The following is a 24336-nucleotide window of genomic DNA, read 5'->3' on the forward strand; positions in this document are numbered from 1 at the left end:
AAGAAATGACTGCCCACCCAGCTTTTCCAGGACTATTTTTATACCTTTCCCTTGACACTTACAAATGCAGATGTAAATGAGCTTTGTAGCTTGGACTCCTCGGGGTGGGGTTGGGGGAATGTTGTGGTGGCTTACTGACCAGAGTCGCTGTTCCTTTCACATTTTTGGGAGACATCGTGATCTTGCTTAAAATGGTCTTTCTGGCCACACTAATCACCAGGCTGTCAGGCTGGGGGGACAACTGGGGTGCCGGCTTCTGTCCGTGACCCCCTGTGTGCTTCTGCTCGACTTCAGGGAGCAGTGAGCACCGTCCTATGCTGGGTGGAGTCGTCTTTGCTGTCCTCTGTTGGGAGGGGGGCCGTCGCCCTCGAGATCGACCAGGGAACGCGTTTCTCCCTTCTCTTCTCACTCTGGCTTGCCTTTTTTTTTTCTTTAGAAAGATCCTTAGTTTTTTATTTAGGAAACAAAAAGCAAAGCCATTTTCCCCTCCAAATCGCATGACTAAATCTCCATTTGCACGAAAGAATACTCTCCACAGATGTACACATTCTGATGATCGTGTACAAGCTCGGTATTGCCTTTTTATCCGTATTTTCCACTCTTCTCAGTTTCCGAGGTACTCTTCCAAAGCCATGGAAAAATGAATCTGAAAGGAGCAAAGTATTGTGGTTTTGAAGTTTTCATCTTGGACTGGATGCAGCTAAATGAAAACAGTGTGCACATCACTGAGTAGGTCAGACGGAGGGGACGGCAAGCCTTTGAAGCTTTAGAGGGGTTGACCTCACAACAACTGCGGGGCCCTTACGGGAAAGAGGAATTAACTCTGTGAAGGCCTTCCAAACACAGTCCTGGGGGACAAAAGAGAAAGGAGAACTCTGCCCGGCCGTGGTTGGGTCAAATAACGTCCCTGTCAGAAACACTGTGAACAGTTCTGCTCCGTGTGTTGTGTTAGCTTTATCAAACCCCAGCGTGTGGGTTTGCCCCTCGCTGCCCGAGCAGCTGTGGACGGACGGAACCCCCTATCCAAGTGGAGTCAGAGGTGGGGTCAGGGCAGAGACCATCATTTTGACAGATGTCCGGTTTGGCTTAAATGGTAGCCGTTTGAGCTTCCAGATCTGTTTGGGTGTTAAAAAACTAATGTGGCATGTTAATAATTTACAACTTTGGATTTTATTTAATACTTGAATAAGCCCTTGTGGTTGAAATAGGAAACCAAGTAAGGTAGAGAATTTAATAAATGCTGCCATTTGTATGGACTGGAATGACAACCACCATGTTTCCTTGAATCATCTTTAAGGAAATGGATCAGCTTGTCCACATTTTGGAAATTTTTTAAAATGGTCTGTGGGTTTTTTTTTTTCCCCAACATAAGGTTATGAAAGATGTTGATTAACTCTTAGTGAACTGCAGAAATCAGGAATTGGAACAAAGTTGTTTTGTTTTTTTGTGTAAGTACTTTCCGTTAAAATAGTGAAATAAAACAACTTGGCTGTGATCCTCAGTAGATCCATTAATTACACACACAGCTTGGTCTTTTGTTTTAAATGAGAAAAAGTACCAAAAGAAAAGAAATTCTCCCACCCTCCCTTTAGCACATATGTACACGCAAACATACAATTAGGTATGCCAAAAAAAGTTTCATAAAATTCTCTTACTGCCTTGAGTTTCCCTTTTTGGGCCCACCGTGTATGTGTATTCCAGACAGGCTTGATAACATGCCAGAGCTTTTTATTTTGTGGCCCGACTTTTAATCTGTTCCAGACCTTTTCAGTCCGAGAGCTCAAGTGTGACTGGGTGGGGGCAGGAAGGGAGAGAGTGTGGGCTTCTCTGATCTGGAGTGACAGCAAATAGAGACAAGCTGCTAGCTGCTGAATTTGAAGGAACCTCCTTGAAATCTCAGGTTCCGTAGTGGATTGTGTTTTATCTCTGCCAAAAAACTATAAACTGTCCTCTTTCTGACCCTCGGAGCCGTGCAGACACAAACAAACAGTAGGTTATTTTCATGGTGGCGAGCTTTGCTCTGCTGTATTTCCCAAATCTGTATTAAAGTATTTACCCATGTTTAGCTTAGGTCACGTTGACCGACGTCTTCTGACATTTTGAAATGGAAGATAGAGCTCTTTGTAAGCTTGACGTTTTCATTCCCCTCCTTCAGACAGCAGCCTCTCCCATTTCTGTATCAGATGCTTTAGATGAATTATATTTAGAATGATTGATCCGTCCTTCACATCCTGCATAAAAACTGGTAAATTATCCATATAATTTCAGGAAACTAAGGAGTAATTTGTTGTGGATTGGCTTTCTTTTATCTGATTTTCTTGCTTAACATTTAAAAAACTATATATTTTTGACACTTATATTATTTTAGAGAGTTTGTTAGTAATTTATAAGAAATCATGAAGTGACATCCAGTGGCAGTAAGGATTCCCTGGTATTTATTGGCTTTGAGAAAAGGAGGGCTTTTGTTTGTTTTTAAGGAATCCTTTTAGGGATGTTTTGATTCTGGATTAACGAAAATTGGTGCTTGAGTGTGTTTCGTAGGCCATTAAATTCACATAAACACCCTTTTTTCCCCTGGAGATTTTGTATCGTAAACATAAAGAGTCTCAAGTTTTAAATGTTCCCTTCTATGTTGTAGAAATACTGTTTTATGTAATGGTCCTATGAATGATTTCTGGTAAAAGTCCTAATGAAAACACCCAAAAAAATAATTTCTGTTCTTTAGAATGAAAGATCTCCAGAACGCTAATCATGAGTGAGCTCCTCGTTTATGTACTGTTACTACCCTCACTGTTCCTGGGGAAGGAGGTACTAAATACTGCCTAGCAGTCTGTGTTTCTGGAGACCAGTGCTGGTGCCACCACTGGAGTAAAATCATGTTTGGTGTAATGAAATATTGGGACCAGAGACTGGGCTAGAAAATACATCTTTGAGTCTTAAAGCATGTAATCAACAGTCTAGCATGGCAAAAACACAATGTCCTTTAATTGCTAGCCATTGTGTGCATAGAAGCTCTGTGCATGGAGATGTCCCAGGTAATTAAAGCCCAAAGTTTCCCAAAACTTGATGTGTGTGTGTGCGTGTGACAGAGAGAGAGAGAAAGAAAATTTCCTAAAATAATAAGAAGATTAAAAGAATAAAAAATACATAATTTATTAAGTCCCAAAGCCAGAAGTTGTTCATCTTTCTTAATCAAAGTTAAATGTTTTGAATCAATTCTTTGAGTTCTTTACAAATGTTAATTTTTTAGATATTCGTTAACCTTTTCCTTCTAACACTAGATATTCTTGATAGCTGATTTAAGTGAAGTGATATTTTACTCTTGATGAAAATGTACCGAATGACCAACTAAATACCTAAGTCTTCTCTGGTAGAGACAGAGAAATACACTGAAGGACATGTGTCTCCACTTGCGGAGTCTGGGGTGGATGGAGTGTCAGCATGTAATCATTTGAATTTTATTGAAGCAAGTCTCTTGATAATCATGCATTCAAAAAATAGGTATTTGTTTTCTTACCCTGTTTTAAATCTTTCCTGGTGATCCTAAATTGTAAGTATTTGGTTGTGGACTGTATTACTAACTACTTAGGTTAGAGAGGAAACGATAGTTCATTGTGTTTTAGGTAAGAAGAGCTGTTGCTAATAGTTTTTAACAGATAAAGCTAACAAAATTTGGCCCTGGAAAGAATTTGTAATTCCTCTAACCAACATTTTCCAAATGGAGCTGGGTGGTGAGAAGTACTGTGACACTGGGGGGACGTTGAACATCCGTGGCCCTTACCCCGGAAAACCACAGAGCCACTGGGCCACTGTGGACTCCCCACACCACCACCACCACCACCACCACCACCACCACCAACGGAGGGGGTGTTAAAACAACAGAAAGGCTGGGGGCGGTGGGGAGTAGCGCTCCAAATAGGAGTTGATCTGAGATCCAGGGAAAGTGTGATCTGTTCAAGGTCATATAATCAAGTGACAGAGCTAGAATCTGAACTCTTTCTTTTCAGACCTAGAATTTTTTGGAAATTTAGATTTCATGCAGTTAATCTTTTAGAAATACCCCTAATTCATTCAGCACTGATAAATGGAGGTTTCAGAGGGAAGATGACCGTGGTTAATGCAGTGACCGTATTATATCGTGACTCACCTTGAGGAAATTACCCAAAGGGAATGAGTTTCCAGTGACGGAAGAGAATTAGGACGTCTCTGAGTAGCGCAGACTGTGAAGCCATCTACATGAATTACTGTGCCTCGTCTCTCTCAGGTTCTTAAGAGATTGTCTTCCAGCCTCAGTTTTGGCCTTTCCCTACACTACGAGCTTAGCAATTCATTCTATTTAAGGAAAGTTCCAGTGGCCAGAAGGGATGTGTTCCTTTATTACCTAGAAATTGACTTCCCTTTAGATTTGTGAATATGGTTCAATCCCAGAAGCGTTCTCCTGGAAAGATCACAGGTTTTCGTGCACTAGGCGTTCTGGGATCCCCGAACCAGTTCACTCCCCTTCTCTGGATGCCCTTCACTTCACTCGTGCCTCTTTAATACACAATACCATGTTTTCTGTTTCCATTATCCACTGAGAAAAACCGTGGTGGTACTGCTCTCGCCTGGCATTTATATGCCTTCCAAAAACCCTTTTTTCAAATCTACAGAAGTTACCTGGCATCCTGTTTTCTATGTAGTAGGTGCTATATAATATACTGAATTCAAATGCAATGTGATAAAGAACATTTTACCTGCTCAATTGGGAATCAAGAGACCTGAGTTTTTTCTGATATCACAGTCTAACCAACTCATTCACAAGACTACCTGACTTCTCTTGACTTGTGTGATTAAATTACACTGGATGATTTTTCGAGAATGATTCCTAGTCCTTAGTTAATTTAATGCAGTATGCTGGATTACGGACTCATCAGTGACTGCTTTGGACCCTAGCTTCCGGGTTTGAGTGCACTGAGGTTTCAGAGAGGCTTGAGCGCTGTTGGTTGCATCATTCAGGGTTAGCTTTTGGTCCTCTGATCACAGCTGGGAATTACTTTTGAAGAAGAGACAGAAATCTTTCAACCTTTAATCTAAAGATAAGCCTTATCACATGGTGAGTACTGCCGGCAAACAGATCTGATGGGGAGCCATGCTGTGCGGACTTGCTAAGTTTTGTCCTCACTTAGTCTCTAGGAAGCATGTAGGAGTCTAAAAAGGCTTCTATGAGCAGGATTTGGCTTTATTGCCTGAAAGATGGTGCATTTTTGATATGCTTTTTTCTAAAATTTTAGATTTCCCAGAAAGCTGCCCTGATGGAAAGCAGGCTTTGCTAGGAGCTGATGTGGGGCCCACCTCCCGGCTGTGTGGGTCATGACGTTAAACAAGCACTTACGGAAATGACTTTGAATGCATAAGATTATGGAATATCAAAATTAGTTCAGTACTGGAGGTTTGCAGTTTTCTTTGTGCTCGTGTGGCTTTTGTCTTGTTTTGTTTTTAATGTTCATTCAGGAGGATGGTGCCAAAACTGTCAGTCAGGGTAAGCAATTTTCACTGCTCCCCAAGGGGGGCAGACCTGTTAGCCCATTTCTCGTTCATATTTGGTGATGGCTCCACAGTGCGAGTAATTACAAAGTGAAGGAATTTTTTTTATGTGAGTTATTCATATTTAAAATTTAAGATCACCAAAGTCACTGAACAATAAACTAATGGTTTATTTATGGTACTAAAGACCCTAACATCAAACTCCAAAACAAAACAAGAAACAATAACAAAAAAACCTTAATTAGCTTTTAAAGGAAAACTGCTTCGAGTTATGTTTTATCAACTCTCCGTTCATAGCAAGTCTTCTATAAGATGTGCTGGTGAAGAAAGCCATTGTTGACGCCCCGTTCCGTGCCCACCCAAGATTCTGAGGCAAGAAACGGATTGTAGACTTGCCAAGGGAAAAGTCAAATGGATTTCTGGGGAAATAAATCAGAATGACTTAGAAGGAGAGTGGTGCCTCTTCTTTGTTTGGTTTTAGCCTCACTTTGTTCTGCTCCTCTGGTTGCTGAGGTCATTTTATAGCTCATTCTGGACTTGCTTCAACTTGGAGAGTGTCCTGTGCATTACTCACAGCATCCTACTAAGCAGGGATAGGAGCTATTTCAGTATTTGATCTTTCGACCTACGCTTGAGTGCTAGTTATGTACCAAGCATAACAGAAGCCATCAGGGAGGGGGCTGCAGGCAACTACATGCACAAGTCAGGACAAGACGCGTTAGGTACACTGAGGGATGGATGACAAGCGGTGCTCTGGAAGGGAATAATGTGGCGTGGAGTGTGGCCGGTCAGGGGGGACTGTTCCGAAAGAGGGACATTGAGACATGAGAAGAGCCCTGTCAAGCTCTAGACTAGAAGGTCTAAGGTTGTGCTTACCAGCAAAGACTAAGATATGTGTCTCTTCTAAACTACAAATTCCCCTAGAAAAAGAGCATTAATAGTAATAAGGTACATGTAATTGGAAATAAAGTTATTAATGGAACGATTTATTCATTAATGACTTCATGATAGCAGGTATATTTTAAAATGTAATTCCCCTTCTCTTCTAACCAGGAGTCTCATTATCTGAACTTTCTCACCAAACTAGACTTCAGACTTTATTTCTGTAGTAGAGGGGAAAAACATGGTTGTACGCTGGGGACAGAAAGAACTGAAAGCTAGTTAGAACACTTTCTCCCTTTTCTTCTCACCTCATTTAGCAATGCCTGTGTCCTGCCCCAAACTGCTTAATGACGTGATAAGGAGAAAATGTGCTGTTGGGTTTTTTGTAAGCTCTATCCACAATTGTATTGTTTGAAAAATGCCATCATAATAAATTTTCATGCCAGTCTTTTGATAGGTGTTTGAAAGAAGAAGTTGAATGGACCTAAGTAATGAAGTTTGTTGTATTTTTTTTTTTTTAACAGTTTAAGGATTTAAAAACTTTAGCCCAATTTTGGGGGTGTATGGGTTGGGCTGGTGCTTGGGAAAGGAGGGAAGTGCAGAATGTGGGAAGGGGGCGTTTCTATGCCTGGGACAAGACCTAGCCAGAGCAGGGGCTTAAGGAGGCCAACTGCTACCACCTAATGCAGAGCACAACCACAGCGTGGCCCACGTGGTGCCCAGTCAGATGGCTAAAATCAAGGGCAGACCGTAAGTGTTGACCAGAATGTAGAGAAATTGGAACCCTCATACACTGCTTGATGGGATCCAAAAACGATGCAACCACTTTGGAAAGCAGTTTGGCAGATCCTCAGAAAGTTAAACTCGCCATCAGCTTAGGACCTGGCAGGTCCGTCGGTGGGCATGCATGTAAGGGAGGCTGAAACCGGGAGTCCACACAAAAACCTGTACATGAGATTTCATAGCCCTACTCACGATAGTCCTTGTCCATCAACGGATAAATGGACTAGCTAACCACGCTATACCCATATCGTGGCATGATACCTAGCAATAAAAAGGAAGGAAATGATACACACTAAACATAGTTGAATCTTGAACACATGCTAAGTGACACAAGCCAGTCGCAGAAGGCCACACGTTGATTTATTCCGTGTATGTGTTCTGTCCGGGATGGGCAAATGCATAGGTCAGAAAACAGATCAGTGGCCTCCAGGAGCTGGGGGAGGGGGCGCACTACAGAGAGGACAGGGCTTCTCTGGGGGATGAAAATGTTCTGAAATCGGTGATGGCTACACAATTCTATGAATCTACAAAAAGTGTTAAAAGGATGAAATATCTCAGTAAAACTTGCTATTTTTTTTAAAGGTTTTATTTTTAAGTAATGTTTACACCCAGTGTGGGGTCCACACACACACCCGCGAGACCCAAGAGTGGCACACTGCACCCACTGAGCCCGCCAGGCGCCCCTGGAAAGCTTATTTTTAAAAAAATCATTCCTGGCAGAGCACTGTCAGTTAGGTCCAGAGAGCTCAGTGGAGTGTTGGGAAACATCCTTTGCATATGGATGATAGAAAGATTCGGGGGGCACCTGGCTGGCTCAAGAAGGTGGGTCATGCGACAAGAAGGTGGGTCATGCGACTTGGTGGGTCATGCGACTTGCCCTTGATGAGTTCAAGCCCCACTTGAAAATAAAATCTTTTAAAAAAGAAAGAAAGAAAAAGATAGATTGAGTCATTAGATTAGGACCCTGGTCTTTTGCACCTTTTATAAGAGGCAGATTCTCAGTGTGAACCAAACAGTAATTTTCACTGGAAAAACCAGTTTATATTTAAATGCATAAATTATTATGCCAATTAGCAATTTTTTGTAGATGTAGCTTCAGTCCCGTAGGTCATGTGGTGAACAAAGCTACCAGCAGGTGTTTCGTGTTTTGCTTTTAGTTTTCAGATTGACAGATGGCCTACTAGTTTGTGTTTTTAGAAAAGCATTCATTTCTTTTAACAAGTTTACTATTTTATAGTCTTGAGCATCCCTGAAGGTATGTGCAAAACCTAAATTTGTTTCTGAAAGTTGAAGAACAGACTTAACACAGCCACGCTAATATGTAAGCATGCAGTGTTGAGTAAAGACGTGCCTTCTTGGGTTGTGGGGGACTTGGTTCAAGTTAAGGTTTTAAAAGTTCAGGCACTGATTTTAATTTTAAATTCATGCTTAATGAGGTTACTAGATTTGAATCTACTATCCCCAGGTTTATGGTTGATTACCAGATCTATAATACTTTGTAATACTCCAAGGTTGAGGTTATATTATGAAACTCTAAAAACTTTCTGAAGCTTGAAAATGCAGATGTTGAGAAGGTCGTCTGGAAAGAGACCCCCATCAGTGGCGATGACCTCCTGTTTTGTGGAGATGGTGGGCTCTTCTCAGTCATTGTTGAGTCAATAGCTTGCTACCACCGTAAAGCTGACAGGACTGATTTGTTAATAAGTAAAACCTGAAAGTTACTATTTCATAGTCCAAGCAGCACAGACTCTGAATTTAAAAGTAATAGCTTTAAAAAAAAAAAAAAATTCTGTCGTATTTTAAGGATTTTTTTCTCTTTACCTTCTAGAAATGTTATTAAAACTGGAGAAGTTGATCATGGAGGGAAGAACTGGGTACTGCTGGTCTCTCCTTTTCTAGTTGCCCTGCCCCCTTTTCCCGGGAAACAAAGCCTGTTTTGTTTCTCGCCTGCCTGTGAGGTCTTTGCTGCGCCCCGTGTGGGCGCACCGCTCTGCGCTTTGTGGAAACGCTCGAGATGCTCAGAAGGTAAAGAACAGGATGCTTCAGGAGAGGAGTCAATCCCAGCTTCAGTAGGTAAACAGGGTTGTTTGAATCGGTCATTTACATACGCTCTTTGTAAGGAAAGCTCGCAGCACTGCTGGTATCCGTCGGAGGAAACACAGCCAAAAGTACTCGGCGTCATTAGACTATTTCTGTTGCAAATGTTGTGCAGACTTCTGTTTAATTGTGCAGAGTTAGTTCTTCCTTCATTTCTTGCTATCCTGTTTCTCCCTTTCTGTGGTTTTGAATAGTTAAATAAGCTTAGATCTGAAAAAGACTGTACCAACCAATTCATGATGCCTTTAGCAGGGGTCACTGTCAGTAATGATTACTACTTAACGGTACTTAATTCTGGGAAACGGATGGGAAGCAGAGGATATTTACCTCTTTATTTTCATGCAGTTATGTTGTTATCCTGTCAGTTTTCACAAAGAATACATATTTACATTAACCTTTATATGTTCTGTTACTGAAGAAAAATCCAATGTGGAAAGCTCAAAAGCTTTTCAGATGTTTCTTAATAGATGAAATGTGTAACACTGTAGAGCTCTAGAATCTATTTTGCAGTTAATCAAGTTTCATATTCCAACATTCCTCAACTTACTAATGGGCTATTTCCTAGCAGTTTCTTTTTAAAATTAATTTATGTAATTGCTAGGAACTGAAAACATATTTTCCCCAATAGTTGTTTGTTCTAGGTTGCAATTTATAAGGTGTTCACTGCATGTGATGGAGTCTCGGATCAGTCCCCCAGTTCGTATTGAACTCATATTATCGAAACTGACCTAGCACGATGGGTAAGACATCCCCGTGGGGACGCATTTCGAGGGTTGTACTGGAATGCCAGGAACGTGTTTCAGCAAAGGAGGAGGATGCCTTGGGGGCTGACTTGAGGCTTCATCTCCACTACCCATTTTTTTCCATTTAGATTTTATTGGAAAGATAAATATGCACATCTCTGTGAATCGTAGCATGCTTAGAAACGCACGTGGCATGGTAAAGTGGGAGAAGGCGGAGGACAGAATGATTATCTGTAGGAGTCAGAGTCTTAAAGTTGAGAAGGAATTGCCCTGGCGAAGGGAGCAAAGTAACATGTTTGGTGCATCTCCTATTGTCTAGGCTAAAACAGGGACTTTACATATAATCCCCGCAGTGTCTGCACATAGGAATACCCCCGGAGACAGCTGAAGAAGCCGAGTATTGGACGAGTTCCTGGATTGTGTCCGACTCTGGTTGTGGTTGGTTTGACTGTAGAGACCACGGTGATGCCCGTGAATTGTGCATCTCGTGTTGGTGGCAAGTAGATGGAAGCAGCCATATCAAATGAGGTGGTGGGTTGGTGCCTGGCACATCTTAGCTCTTAAAATTTTTGGCTTTTTCCCTGTCCATTCCCGTACAAAATACTAAACTACAAACCATGATTATGAAAGTTTAAGCCATTTATTCTTTGTAAAGACAGATCATAAATAAACATGATTTTCATGGGGCCTTCTAAGAGACTAATAAGGTTTTCGAACAATGTAGGGCAGCAAGTCCTGTTTTGCCGTCCCTTCTCTGCTCTGCCAGACAAAATACTAAGAGCAGATAACCAAAAAGACATAACTGGGGTCATAACTTCTAACAAACAACCTCCGTGGGTCAGAAAATAAAACCCACGTACTGCACAGTGAGCAAGGGCGGGCAGGGCTAGGGGCCTGCCAGATTTAGGGACCTCCGCTCCTGAGGATATCAGGAACTCAGAGTGTTAGGAACAAGGGAGATAAGAGAGAAGCAGGCCCCGGTGCCACAAAGCAAGGGTTTGACCATGTGTCAGGTCACAGATTTCAGGAATCGAGGCACAGACCTTGCTCTTTTAACCACAGTGCAGCTAAATGAGATCCCAATAAAGCTTCAAAAAACTGTGGTTTGCCTTATTGGGTACTAACACATATCATTAATGTTGTGATTAAAACTGTAGTACCTAGTATAAGATTAATGAACAGAATAGAAAATCCAGAACAACAACATACAGCAGTTTAGTCTGTGATAAAGGTGTCTCTGGGGGAAGGATATACTTCACATGAGTGGTGTTGGGACTAATAGATTAGCACAAAAAAATAAAATTTGATTCGTTCACACCACGTTCCAGGACAAATTCCAAATGGATTGGATTGAATTGCCAAATAAGTATATAAAAAGGAAGCATATAGTTTTTGAATTAAAAGGTTGATGAATTCCTTTGCCATCCAGGCATGGGGAAACAGCTCAGATTTCAAAAAGATTGATAAATTTAACTGCTTAAAAAATAAACTTACATGTAAAAAAAAAAAAGGCAAACTAAAGAGACAGATGGTAAACAGGGAAATTATTTCTGGCTTATGTATGACCACACTTGTCTACCCCTAGTCTATAAAGATGGTCTAGAGAATGTGAAGACTAATAACCCCATTGGAAAAGATAGGAACACAATTGATGTAAAAAATACACGTGGCCCTTAAAATAGGGAAATTGATCCAACTTTGGTGATAAAAAATAGCAAAGTGAAGTCACACAAACCATTTCTCATCTTTCAGATTGGCAAAAATCCAAAAGTTTGGCAAGGATTTGAGAGGAAAAACAGACTCCCTTATACGTTCCTGGTAGGGCTGCAATGGAGTACAGCCGTGGGGTGAGAGGAAGAAGGGGGAGGTTTGGCAAGATCACTTGTTTTTGACCCTTAACTTGGCAGTCTCTCCCCACTAGGACTCTGCCCCAAGATACAATAGCAGAAAGACAAAATAATGTGTGTCTGAGCTTATTCTGAAATAGTGAAAACCTAATAGGAAATTGTTTGAATGGAATCCTAATTGGTTATTTTCAAAAGAAAATGAGAGAAAACCTCTCTACTCTGCTTTGGAGTGATGCCAAGGATATGTTACTAAGTAAGAAAAAGGGGAATTGAGTAAAGCAGTCAGAGCATGGATGCTACCATAGACCTAAGAAGTCTGCATATCTTTGCTTGGATTTTTAAAATGCACAGAGCACCATCTGAGGGGCAGTGGTGGGTGGGAAGTAAAGCAAGTGTCTGAAGTTGGCAAGCACAGCGTCACCAGGGAACCTCAATATAGTGAGTTGGGGGCCGAGTCGCGTGGAGAGGGATTATCTCCGGTGACTTAACCACAGCAATTTGACGGTATGCCCCAGTGAGATACCTTAAGGACCAACAGTGATAAATCAGAGACTTTCTCATCATCGTTTTGTTGAGCGTAAGTTCAGCACTCATGTTATTTGAAATAACTGCATATGTGTAGAGGGGTAATACATAGTAATGGTATTAGAACCACACTTTTCAGCAGAAGAGAGAAAATACTGATAAGATCAGAGAACCTAAGTAAAAACCCTGAATGATACATACTGAGGTTATTTATGGGTGAAATAACGTTTGCTTGACAATAATCCGGGAGACGGTGGGTGGGGATAGAGGTGAAGCAGAATCGTCTCTGTATATTGATTGGAAAGCTGCATGACAAGCATGTGAGGGTTTATCGTCTAAGTTTTTCCTACTTCTCTATATGTTTATGGAAATTATTTTGAAACTTTAAAAACATGTTTGGAAGCATAACAATGTACTAAGTAGCTCATGAGTTAAATGGAAATCATAGCAGAAACTACAGATACTTGGAAGAGAACAATCATGAATTACACTTTTAAATGTAGGACACAGGAAAAGCATTACTTAAAGGTAAATTTAATTGATTTTAAATGCTTCAAGAAAAGATTTAAACTAAGTAACTTCAAGTTAAGACGTCAGAAAAGAAACAGAAAGCCTGGCGGGCAAAGACAGTAGGAGCAGGAAGTGGGACGCGCGGCCGTGAGGGGCTCCGCAGGCCGGACTGAACGAAGGAGCGCATGTGGTCTCTAACACCCTCGCTTCTCTGTCCGTGTGGTGCTGGCGTCTCGGCAGAGGTGGCCAGTCTTCGGGGACTTTGGTGATAGCATTTATAGATTGTCGTATCTCAGAAAGTTAAGTTCCTGCCTCCGTGAACACTCGGTGTGTTCACACCAGCTTTGTGCCCGGCGCTGTGCTCGGCCCCGAGGATCCGGGATCCTCCGCCCGCCCCTGTGGCGGCATCGTGAGGGAAGGTTCTCAACGTGCATCGTGGGCTCTGGGAAAGGCTGGCGGTCTGCTCCTGTGTGCTTGGCCTTTCCCCGGTGGTCTTCGTGGCACAGCGGGGACACGTGAGAAACCCTCACAAGGGGGTGGGCATGTGCCCGGGACCCCAGGAAGTCACAGACGTTTGGTAGCGAGCGTCCTGAGAGAGACTGGTGTGTCATTTTCCTCCCTTCTCATGTCCTGGTGTCGGGATTATGTTGGCCTCCTCAAAACTCTTCTGTAGAAAAGGTTGCAGGAGACTGGCATTCTTCCTCCAGCATTTGTGAAGTTGTTAGGGCCGGAGGTGTTCTTGGTCGGTGTGTATTAAACAGTAGAAGCGGGGACCCCAAATTTCACCTTAAACAGTTGAATATGTGTCTGAAAGGTGGTAGGTCATTACCATTTTCCCGTAATAACACTTCCATCTGCTCAGGGAGGCCGCCACGGTCCGCGGTTTGATCAGCGTCGTGTCAGTGACAGAAACTCACCGGTCGGAGAATCTGTCTGCTGCTGATGGTCACGTGGTGTTACAGGTCCCACCACAGCGACAGTCCTGGCCGCCTGGGCCACGTGAGGCAACCGCGGGGTCCGATGAGACCGATGCTCGTAGGCCCTGTGACCAGGAGCGTGCATCTCATCATTGCCATCTCCTTGCTTCAGTAGAGGTTCTGTGTGTGTCTTAGAGCATATTAAGGATTGATCGTTTTAATGGGCTTTACTGCTCAGAATGCTTTGTGTCATTTGCTTTGGGAGGTGTATCTTTAATTAAATCTGTGTATATATTTTGTAATAAACAATGTGTTCACATCATTCAGATGTCAGAAGTTACCAAAAAATATCTCTGCAAGTCCGTCCTCGCGTCACGGAGTGTCCCAGCTCCAGAGCTGGCAGATGTTAGTTGCTTCTGGGCCGTCCGTCACTTGCTGTTTTCTGGATACACGTGGGATATGTATTTGCCCCTTCCTTTTTTTTATACTTTCTGTCCCACACTTGGCTTTTAACGGAATACGTCTTCGGCCGTCCAGGACCGCAGCAGACGGAGCTCCGTCTCATCTCTTGCATCGTGGAGGCACACGGGGCGTCAGCAGTAACCACACGCTGGCACCACACGTTAGCACCACCATCGTCCTGGGGATGGGTTTCAGGCTGTTTCCAGTCTTCTGCGTTGAATATCCCTAGTTGCTTTTGAAAGACCCTTTTTCCTTTGCTACCGGTTTCTTAGGAGAGATGCTTTGTCTCCTTGCAGCCATGAACCAGAGAGTCAGCCAGAGCGCCCCGGTGAAGCAGCCCCCGCCACTGGCCCCGCAGAGCCCTCCGGGGGGCGTCCTGGGCAGCGGCGGCTCCAGCCAGCAGCAGCAGATGCGGCTGCAGCAGCTGCAGATGGAGAAGGAGCGGCTGCGCCTGAAACAGCAGGAGCTGCTCCGCCAGGTGAGACCCCAGGTCAGAGGCCAGCCTTGTGCTCTTCGCGGTGGGCTTCCTCCGTGCGGCCCCGGCGCTGCTCTCCAGCACTCCGGAGGGGCGCTGACCTACCTCTGGCGCCCCCAGACACACTGTCTCCGGCTGGGTCCTCGTCCCCCGACCGGCCACCACATCGCAGACGGGCTCGGCCTGGGCCCGCGGAGCCGGCGCAGAGCTGTGGGTGACTGGACGCCGAGGCCTCATGTGGGGGAGCCCTGGGACGGCCCGGAAACCTGTCTGGGGGGTCACATCCTCAAACGAGCAGATAGCTGTCAGCATCGCTAAATCTAAGATGTTTTATTGAAAACAGAATACAAGTGACCCCAAGTTTAGATGATCCCATAGTGCCTTAAAATTACCTGCTCTGAATGTCCCTTCAGGTGGGGCTGGGTAGGACTGACATTTCCATGGGTCTTCTCTCAGGACGTGCTGTGGGGCTCCCCTGCCGGGGGAGGAGGCAGCCCCCGGGTCAGAATCGGGGGCTTCCGGAGACGAGGTCTGAGACAGGGACTGGGGATGCAGCCTTACCAGAGCAGTATAGATGCTTTAATTTTCATATAAATTGTTTTGACAATAGAAACAGTGCGATTTTGAAACTGGGCAGAAGGTGAAGGTGCGTGAAGACAGAACCTCCTTCTCCGTGTCCCAAGTCCTCTCCTCGGGGTGTCCGGAATGGTCAGCTTCTCATTTTCATTGTTCACTGACATTCTTTCTGTCCACAAACACGAAACACATGTATCTACTATTTTCCCACTAAATTGTAGCCTCCCAAGTGTAGAGAATAAAACATCGTGACACTCCACGATTCTGTTACCAGGATGCCGGACCCTGAATCAGGCAGGTTAGCGATGCAGGCTGCATCCCAGGAGTGTCGCTGGACATGCACGGACACGGTGCTGTCCCTGGACTCTGATGTGGGAGTTGAGAAACTGGGCCCTGGGGAAGGGGACTCAGCCCTGGAGGTCCCAGGCAGACTCACCTCTAACCTGTCTGTGCTGTCAGCCGTCCATCAGTGTAATCCTGCCGCGCCGGGCACCCACAGCGAGCCCGATGCGAGGGAGCGCTCAGGCCGGTGTTCGATGTCAGGGAGTGGTCTTGAAAGATGGGTTTCTTCATCTGCCATTAAGAAGGTGGAGAAAGGAAGCATGTTAACACAGTTTATTGTACCTCTGACTTTCTAACAATGACTTTAAAGGAAAGGTAATTTTCATTAAGTAAAACTTTATCATCAGAACAAGGTAGTGTGCTATCAAGAATATAATTATGTAGCTGTTAGAAGAAATAAAGCAGCTGAAGAGCCTGTTTTCGGTGCTTGCTGTTCCCTGTTACTGATCACTAGATGGCCTAAGTACATACAAGTCTCAGTTTCACATAGGCGTTGAAAACTATCAAAACCAAGAAATCTTACTAAGAATAATTATTTAATTGTTAATATCCCCACCATTTTGTTACGTGCCATAGGTCAGCCTGGGATCTTTGTTTGTTTTGTTGTTTTGTGATGTTTTGTTTGGTGAGCGATGTTACTGTTTCTGGAGGGTTTCTCTAAGTCCCCTTCTCACTCTAACTGCGGTGATGGGTCCTAGACAACACAGCTTAACTTCCTTCAAAGGCAGCTTCTTTGTTTGTTCTTTACCACCTACTGTGTTGTCTTTCCTCACGTTGAAGTGAAGACCTGCTCTGTTCTCATACTAATAGTCTGTTTATTGGGATTTTTTTTGGTTTTGTTTTTTGGCAGTCAGTCTAAATTCAGCAAGGCTGAAGTCTTTGGCTTCCTGTGAATTTCTTCCCTTGTTAGTTGCTCTTATCACTGAACATCGAATGACATTTTTCCTGCTTCTTCTAATACTCAGAAGCAAAGAACCTCCCTGACCAATATCCAATTTTGTTTGAGTCCTGACACCTAAAGCCTGCTGTCCTGTCCTCAATGCTGTTCCGTACTCCTGAGGTTTCAGTCTGTCGTGCGGTGACCCCCTCGGTCTGCTGCTCCTTGGGCTGGCTCGGGAGTTCTGCGCTATGGTGATATGTCTGGGTGAAATCTGTAAGTCAGCCTACACGGCCAAACCATGTGGCTTCAAGTAATTTTTATCCATCTTATTTTTTACTCTTAGGCAATGCGGAATATCAATCCCAGCACAGCAAATTCTCCAAAATGTCAGGTAGGCTCTTATCTGATATTTTAGCATTAAAAAAAAAAAGATATTAAATTAGGAAAGCGAGCAACTTGTGCTCCAGGGGCCTGTCCTCACTGAACGTTAGCCCAGGGTGTGACTTTGAGCCACCTTTCTCCCAAATACTTAACGTTAACATTGCCGTTCCCAGAAGGTCTGCCCTGCCTGCTTCCTCCCTGCTCCTTCCAGAAAGCTTCTAGCACTCCGTTTGATTCCATGGAAGTCTTGTTTTATTCCGTATTGAAGTGTATTATGTCACAGTTGTACATCCTGTCAGCCTTGAGGTGTGCCTGATTTTCATTTGCGTAGCTTAAAATAGTATTTATAATGATTTATAGGAACTAATCACTTGAACAGTAACAAAATGGTACAGCTTGCTTCCTTGGGTAGACTACTTTAAGACATCTTAAGAGAGTCATAATAGCACTCTTAGGTAGGAGAAAAATTCTTCCCAGGGCATTCCAAAGGAAGAATACCACAATTATCAGAAGAGGGAAGGGTCTGCTTGGGTCGTGTTTTGGATTTCTTTGTTGACTTTATCAGCTTGTCTCTCTGATGAACCCCAGAGAGCCCTGGTTGAGAAGTCATCTTATTTAGATGGAGAGATTACGGCTATTTGTCCTAACTCAGGCATTTATCTGATTGAAGGGAAGAATCTCAGTCTTGAAAACAAACAGATTATCTGTGCTCGGGGTTCACAAGATTTAAAGGGCTGAAGAGCTAGGGGGTCATTGCACTTTTCGCGGGTGGGCAGAAGCCACCCCGTGCCACATCATGCGCTACGGGCTGAAGAGCGTGTGTCCCCATGAGCTGTGGAAGCGGGAGTTGGCAGAATTCCATTCATTTTGGCCACTGTCAGTGGCCCACCGGAGTCCATGCTGATAAAGTCAGAGATAGTCCCTGTAGAGACCAGTTAACTTTGGGAGAGGAAAAACTCTGTTCCTTATCCCTTCAGTGCCTTCTTCAAGCAAGACATCAGGTAAGGGCGTAACTCAGGAAGTTGTGTTCGGTAGAGCTGAGCACACCCTCGCGGTGAGAGCCACCGTAACCACGTAGGCCGGCAAGAGCCCATAGCTCGGGTCTTTAAAAAGTGGAGATACTCCCCTTGTTTTTGCTCTGAAGTGTTTCTGAAAGGAGGCTTTTCTTTGTGATGAGTGAGGTGGAAACTAAGGAGCAGAAATGAAATTAACTCAGGTGAGGTTTGGGTTTAAGCAAAAAGTCCTCCGTGCCAAAAGTGTTTTGAAGTTGTTTCTTTTTTTTCCTACTGAGATCTTAACCCGTAAATCTGATAAATACCTTAAGGTCTTTATATCATACTTGAGTGCAAGTGTAAATAGTAGCTCTTATTAAAATTATCAGGAATTCTTAAAAAAAATTTTTTTTTGGTAATAAAGTTTCAGAAAAGGTGAGGCTTATAAGTAATAAAAATTCTATTAAATTTGTATGGTATTAAAATTGCAGAGTTGATTCCTTAGATTTATTTAAGCCAGAACAAGAAATCTGAAAGAGGTTTTTGTTTATGTTTTTTTAAAGATTTTTTAATTTATTCATTCGAGACACAGAGATAGAGAGAGAGAGAGAGCACGAGCAGGGGGAGCAGCAGACTCCCCGCTGAGCAGGGAGCCCGATGCGGGACTCGATCCCAGGACCCCGGGATCATGACCTGAGCCAAAGGCAGACACTTAACTGACTGAGCCCCCCAGGTGCCCCTGAAAGAGGTTTTTCAAAATCAACTTTGGATGTGTTGGAGAATGAAACCTCGATTTGTTGTATAAGTTTTTACTTGTCAATGTGTTTACCTGGCAGTTGTGAGGATGTCAGTGAATGTGACCACATTTGGTGTGGGGTTAAACTTGGAGTGGCCCAGAAACATAGAATGTGGTGGTGTTTGTGTCACCCAAGCATTTGTGTTCTTCCCTGTTTTCTGGATGGCCTTAAGGTAGATACCAGGAACGATTTTCAAAGAGGGGTCTTCTCCGAAGTGAAGATGGCTTAAAGAGGGTTGCAGGGATAACCAGGGAAGCCGGGAAGAGCTTTCCAGTCTCAAGGAACAGAAATGTACAAAGGAATAATGGAGAACAGGGGGCGGATCCAGTATTTGAGTGCCAAACACTGTTCAAAGTTTTATTTTACTTTTCTAATAGGAATTAGTGCACATGAGTTAACAAGCAACATGAAATCAGTGTCATTACTCTATAATTAGATATGTAATTATATACTTCAGATGCTGTGGGATGTGGGAAGGTACCAACCTTCAAAATGTTTACAAAAGTAGTCATTTCAAAAGCCTGTCTTTTAATTTTTTCCAAATAGGATTAACTACACAGATCTGTGTTCTGGTCACATAAACTGACGTCAGTATGGGAGAGGTTAATGCAGAATTCTGAAAAATTAAGACCACTTTAAAGGCATTAGTATATCTTAGTTAAAGGTGAAAATTATCAGCTTAATTTGTTAGGGTTTGTTTGCAGAATTTTGGAAAAACTTGTCTTCAGAGAACTTAAAATTTTTAATTTCATTTTGATCACTGCTTTTATGCCTCAAAAGCTATTTCTGTTCTCAGAAGAAACTTTTTGAAACTATCAACTTCATCTTTGCTCCCGGAGGCTTAGCCTTCAATGCTTAATTTTCTAGTTGTATCTCTTTCTAATATATCAATTACCTCTTTGTAAATTGGGAGACCTTTAGAGAAAGTTAGGAATGCATCACAGTTTCTGTTTCAAGGTCTTGTGAAACAAAACACTTTGAGAAAGATAGTGTCCCCTGAGTGTGAATGAATGTTTTTACCTTCTCTTGTGCCTGAGAATGTGGTTCCCCAATACGGGTGAGATGAAGTGGGATTCCATAGCCTCCCGCCCCCGCCCCAGCTGTCGTCAGTAGCTTCCTCTTCCTCCCTCCCTCCCTCTGGCTGCGAGCACTCTTCTGTCCTCTTGCCCCAATTCTGCTCACGAGCATGCCCCCTTCCCTCTTGCCCACCAGGATTCTCCAGTTCCTTTATAAGGCCTGGGTCAAAACCCATCTTCATTGGCCTTCTCGGGATTCTTGGAACAACTCAGAGCATAGAAACAAGACTGTGCTGTGTCTAGATAGCTTAAGTTAATTTCTGAGCACATAGTTGCTTCAGTCTTCATAGAAAGTATAGCTGCAAATATTTTGCAACTAATGAGTATTAGTTGTCATTCCTAACGGGTAGTAATAAATACACATCAGGGTCAGTCGCTGGGTCAGCGAGTGATGAAGCCCATCGTGTTCGTGTGGAGGGTTAGCCTGCAGTGATGAAGAGGGTTGGGTGTCCATAGTTTTGGCCAAATGGAGCGATATAATACCACTGTTCAGGGCCACGTGAGAACAATGGCCATCAACCTTGTTTCCCCTGAATTTAATAACAGTAAAGAATTCGGCTTTTTGTTCCTCCAAATTGTCTCCTGTTAGCAGACATTAGAAAAGCCGTTTCAGAGTCCAGTTAACTTTTCCCGAGATTGTCGCTCCTCTTTTTGAAATCCTAATGTTGAATAAACTGTAAATTCATTTAGGTGTTTTCTTGTGAATAAAAAATTTCATATTTTATTTTTAGTAAGCATGTTGGAAACTCTATAAGCCTCGCACCCGCATACTCTGATAGGTTATCTCATTTGTTTTATTCATTAAGGTCTCTATAACTTGAAGAATGTTAAAATAAAGTTTATTACTTTAATTGACATTATAATTAATACAAATTATAGAAGACCTGATTCAAGAGATCTGTCAGAAAGAGTGTTGAATGCCAGGATAGTGCAGGAAACACCAAACTGCAAGTCTGTTTTGGAGATCATCTTTCAGAGTCCAGTGCCAAACAGTCCCCAGATCCGTGTGTACACATTTTTTAAGTAAAAAATGTTGTTCTGAAGTTGAAGATAATTTGGTAAAATGGCACACACATTATAAAACAAAAAGCATTTTAAACATTGCCTAAATGTTTTAAAATCCCTGCAGACATAATGAAACATTTGTGGCTGCTAGAAGCTGAGCTGGGAAGCAGGGTACGGCAAGGCCGGTCTTGAACAGCTACAAGAAAGGGCTTTTTCCTCCTCTGTTTTTAAAATTGTGGACATACACTGCTATCACTAAGACAAACTATTTATTATACGATGTATATTTTTAGAGTTACTCTCCATTTCTAAATTTGGATTTCTAGTTCACTAAACTAACCTTCCTTAAGCAAATCGATGACCCAGAGAAAAACAAACAAACCTTCAGTCGCAGGCCATGTGTCGCCATAGCTTAGTGCTCACTAAAGACAAAATTGCCTCAAGGAAGGAATTAAAGTTGATGTTGTGTTTTGTAGAACTTTCTATAAATGGAGTCATAATTTTTCACCTGTCACGATTATTTTGAGATTCATTCATGTTCTTTCATTCTTCCTTTTTATTTTTATTTATTTTTTTTTTTTTAAAGATTTTTTTTATTTATTTATTTGAGAGAGAATGAGAGACAGAGAGCATGAGAGGGAGGAGGGTCAGAGGGAGAAGCAGACTCCCCGCTGAGCAGGGAGCCCGATGCGGGACTCGATCCTGGGACTCCAGGATCATGACCTGAGCCGAAGGCAGTCGCTTAACCAACTGAGCCACCCAGGCGCCCTCATTCTTCCTTTTTATTAACTAGTATTCCGTTGTAGAGCTATCTTGTGATTATTTATCTTTTCACTTATTGATAGACATTGGAGTTGTTCCAAATTTTGACTTTCTGGAGACAAATGCTTTGATTTCTCTTGGATACCCTAAGAATTCAGTAACCCAGAAATAGTCTAAATATTTCCAGACTACTGACTTCTACTGCCTTTCTCCTTATTTTTCTAAACGATGTGAACCAAAGTACTGATTTCATATGGGGCCAAAATACTTTAACTATCATATATATATTATCTCAAAGTGTCTTTTTTACCCAGTGGGAAATGATACTGCTATTTAAGTAGGAGGAGAGAAAGATAAAAAGGACCAGTGGCTCACAGCTAGATCCCGATCCATAAAAGTCCAGTGTATAAAGCAGGCAAACTTGTGTTTGCCCTTGTAAACCATCCTGGAAAGTTCCCTGCAGACCACGCTGGGACCATCCGTTTTACTTACAGTGCAGAAAGCTGTGACTCCAAATGTGTCCCAGATTAGCTAAGATTTACAAGCTCAATGGGAAAAGCTGCCACATTTTTGTATTATTACGGAAGAATATGAGCTAAAAATACTTGCTTCATTTAGAAAAAGTCAAATACTCTAAAAGAACTTTTTGACCTTTGAAATACAGAAGCATGATTACATTTTGGCCAAATTTCCTATAACTTGTTTCTCCGTTTTTGAAAGTCTGTCAAACTATTTATTCTAACTACCTTTGGGAAAAAGAGAAGCTTAACAAACTTGTATTTTTAGCTTAGTATTCTAATTTTAGGCATTTGTTCAGAGTAAAAAAACTCCTTAGAGATAGACATAACTTTCAACATGAACTCTTTCAACTGAAATCCGTTTTTAGAGACGATCCAATTATGTCCCAAAGCTTGTTTTTGAAACAGCTTTGCCAGATTTACCCAATTACAAAATAATGTCCATATTCATCCAAAGTGTGTTTGCTAAAACTACTTTATCGCACTAGAGTAAACTTACTCTGTATAGGTTTATATAGATATTTACAGGCCTTGTTTTTAAATGCAGTATAATGGAGAAAAAGTTTCTATGGTATGTATTTTTTGGTTAAAAAATTCAGATTATGTAACGTCGTTGCATAGTTATGGAGATTATAATTATTTTTCTCTAAAGTCACTAGTAAAAGGTCTATACAGCTCTGAAGCAAATTTTCAGTATTCTTCTTCTAAAATTCTTAATTTTATGTAAGTCTCTTCACCCTCACATTTCAGTTGTTGGCTAAGGATACAAGGAATTGTGATGATTCCTGACAGTGAAAAGCCGTGATTTCCCTGCTCCTCGCTGGGAGCCGGGCGGCGCCCAGAGGAGGTCTTCAGCTCCCTCTGACTCCGCCCTCCCTTTCCTGTGGGATCCGATGAGGTAGAGCGGGGAATAAGACACTCCCCCAGATCTCCACTTGGCACCTGCTGCCTTAGAGTTGTGTCTGTGCGGTGTGTGGTGCTCACGTGTCTGTACTTGTGTGGGAAGTGCGGGTGTTTGTTCTTACATTCAGCTGAGCTCCAGTCTTGAGTCAAGGAGGGGAAAACAAGGCATCAGTGCATACAGTTTCCTTCCCCTGTTTTTGACAGTTTCAAATATCAACGGAATTTTTCCATCTTCCTTGTTGAATCCAGTGAAATAAATTACATTAACAACAGATGAAAATATTAACATTAAGAATTAATGACTTGGGGGAGGGGTTACCAAGTCAACTTTAATTACTTAAAGCAATTTTGTCTGATACTGAGCTATGTTAAGAATGTATCCATTTGGGGATAATATGTGGATAAGTTATTATACCTCAGTGAAGCTGTACAGAAATTACTTAGGGGGTCTTATCAATCGTGTTCTTTTTGCTGTAACTAGAAGTTTCGAAACCGAGCTGAATATTCATACCTTGATACGGTTTCTACAACCTGTGTAGACATGTCATTGTCCTTCTTACGTTGTATTTGTTTTCATGCCAGGTTCTTCCCTACTTGGTTGATAACGCTCACAGCCTCCCACCACCACCAGTGGAGTAAAATGGCATTTTCTCCTTGACCCTTTCAGGCTCACTTTGGACGGGTCCCTAGATGGCTCTTACAGATTTGATGAGAAGTGTGTCTCTCTAGCCCTTCGTGGTCCTCGGGCATCTCCTTAGGCCTGTCTCCAAACTAACTTCCTTTGTGAGTCTGGAGAGTTGGTTCTGCACTTGGGCTGGCAGAAATTCAGTAGTCAAAGACAACAATGCGTAAAAATTTGGCAGCTTCGAACAAGCAAAGTGGCAAAATCCAAAGTAGCATCTGACGATGAGCTTTTAACTTCAAAAAATAATCTCAAAAAAGTGGGAACTTAATAAAAAAGAGTAAAATAAAAATTGGTAAAAAAAAAATCGTAAAAATAGTAACCAACTTATCAGTTATTTTAGTAATGCCTTACTCGTTGGTGTCATGTCCCATGCTTGATCTGCAGAAACAGGTGCATGCCTTTGACGAAAGTGAGCCTGAATGAGGCTCTTGTGGAACTGTTGCAGGTCCTCCTGGAGTTCGGAAGATCTGCAGCCTCCCCTTCACCCAGAGCCCAGGGTTTGAGTCATTTTCAAGTCTAGCAACATAAATTCTTCAGAGCATCAGAAGTTACTCTTTTATGCTCCAAAACCATCCGTTCATTTGGTGTGCCCTTCAGGGACAGAGGAGAAATAAATCATTACAATATTGCGTGATAAGTGCTAAGAGTATGTTAC

At 42.5% G+C, this 24336-nt stretch overlaps 1 protein-coding gene across 8 annotated transcripts in view; it reads left to right on the forward strand.

Moving 5' to 3' along the window:
- The window catches only part of YAP1 (Yes1 associated transcriptional regulator), a 98477-nt gene that overhangs the window by 62305 nt on the left and 11836 nt on the right, over nucleotides 1-24336 (forward strand). For 2 of the 8 annotated variants that reach the window (XM_032427769.1, XM_032427770.1), the window contains exons 4-5: nucleotides 14586-14779; nucleotides 16906-16953. In XM_032427769.1, the coding sequence (XP_032283660.1) occupies nucleotides 14586-14779; nucleotides 16906-16953 (242 nt within the window). Of the gene's footprint in view, nucleotides 1-9120; nucleotides 9262-14585; nucleotides 14780-16905; nucleotides 16954-24336 lie in introns of those variants that run through there. The other 6 variants (XM_032427771.1, XM_032427772.1, XM_032427775.1 and 3 more) reach the window with 5 other exon arrangements.

This window comes from Phoca vitulina, unplaced genomic scaffold, assembly GCF_004348235.1.
Source record: "Phoca vitulina isolate PV1807 unplaced genomic scaffold, GSC_HSeal_1.0 scaffold38, whole genome shotgun sequence".
Lineage (NCBI taxonomy): Eukaryota > Metazoa > Chordata > Mammalia > Carnivora > Phocidae > Phoca > Phoca vitulina.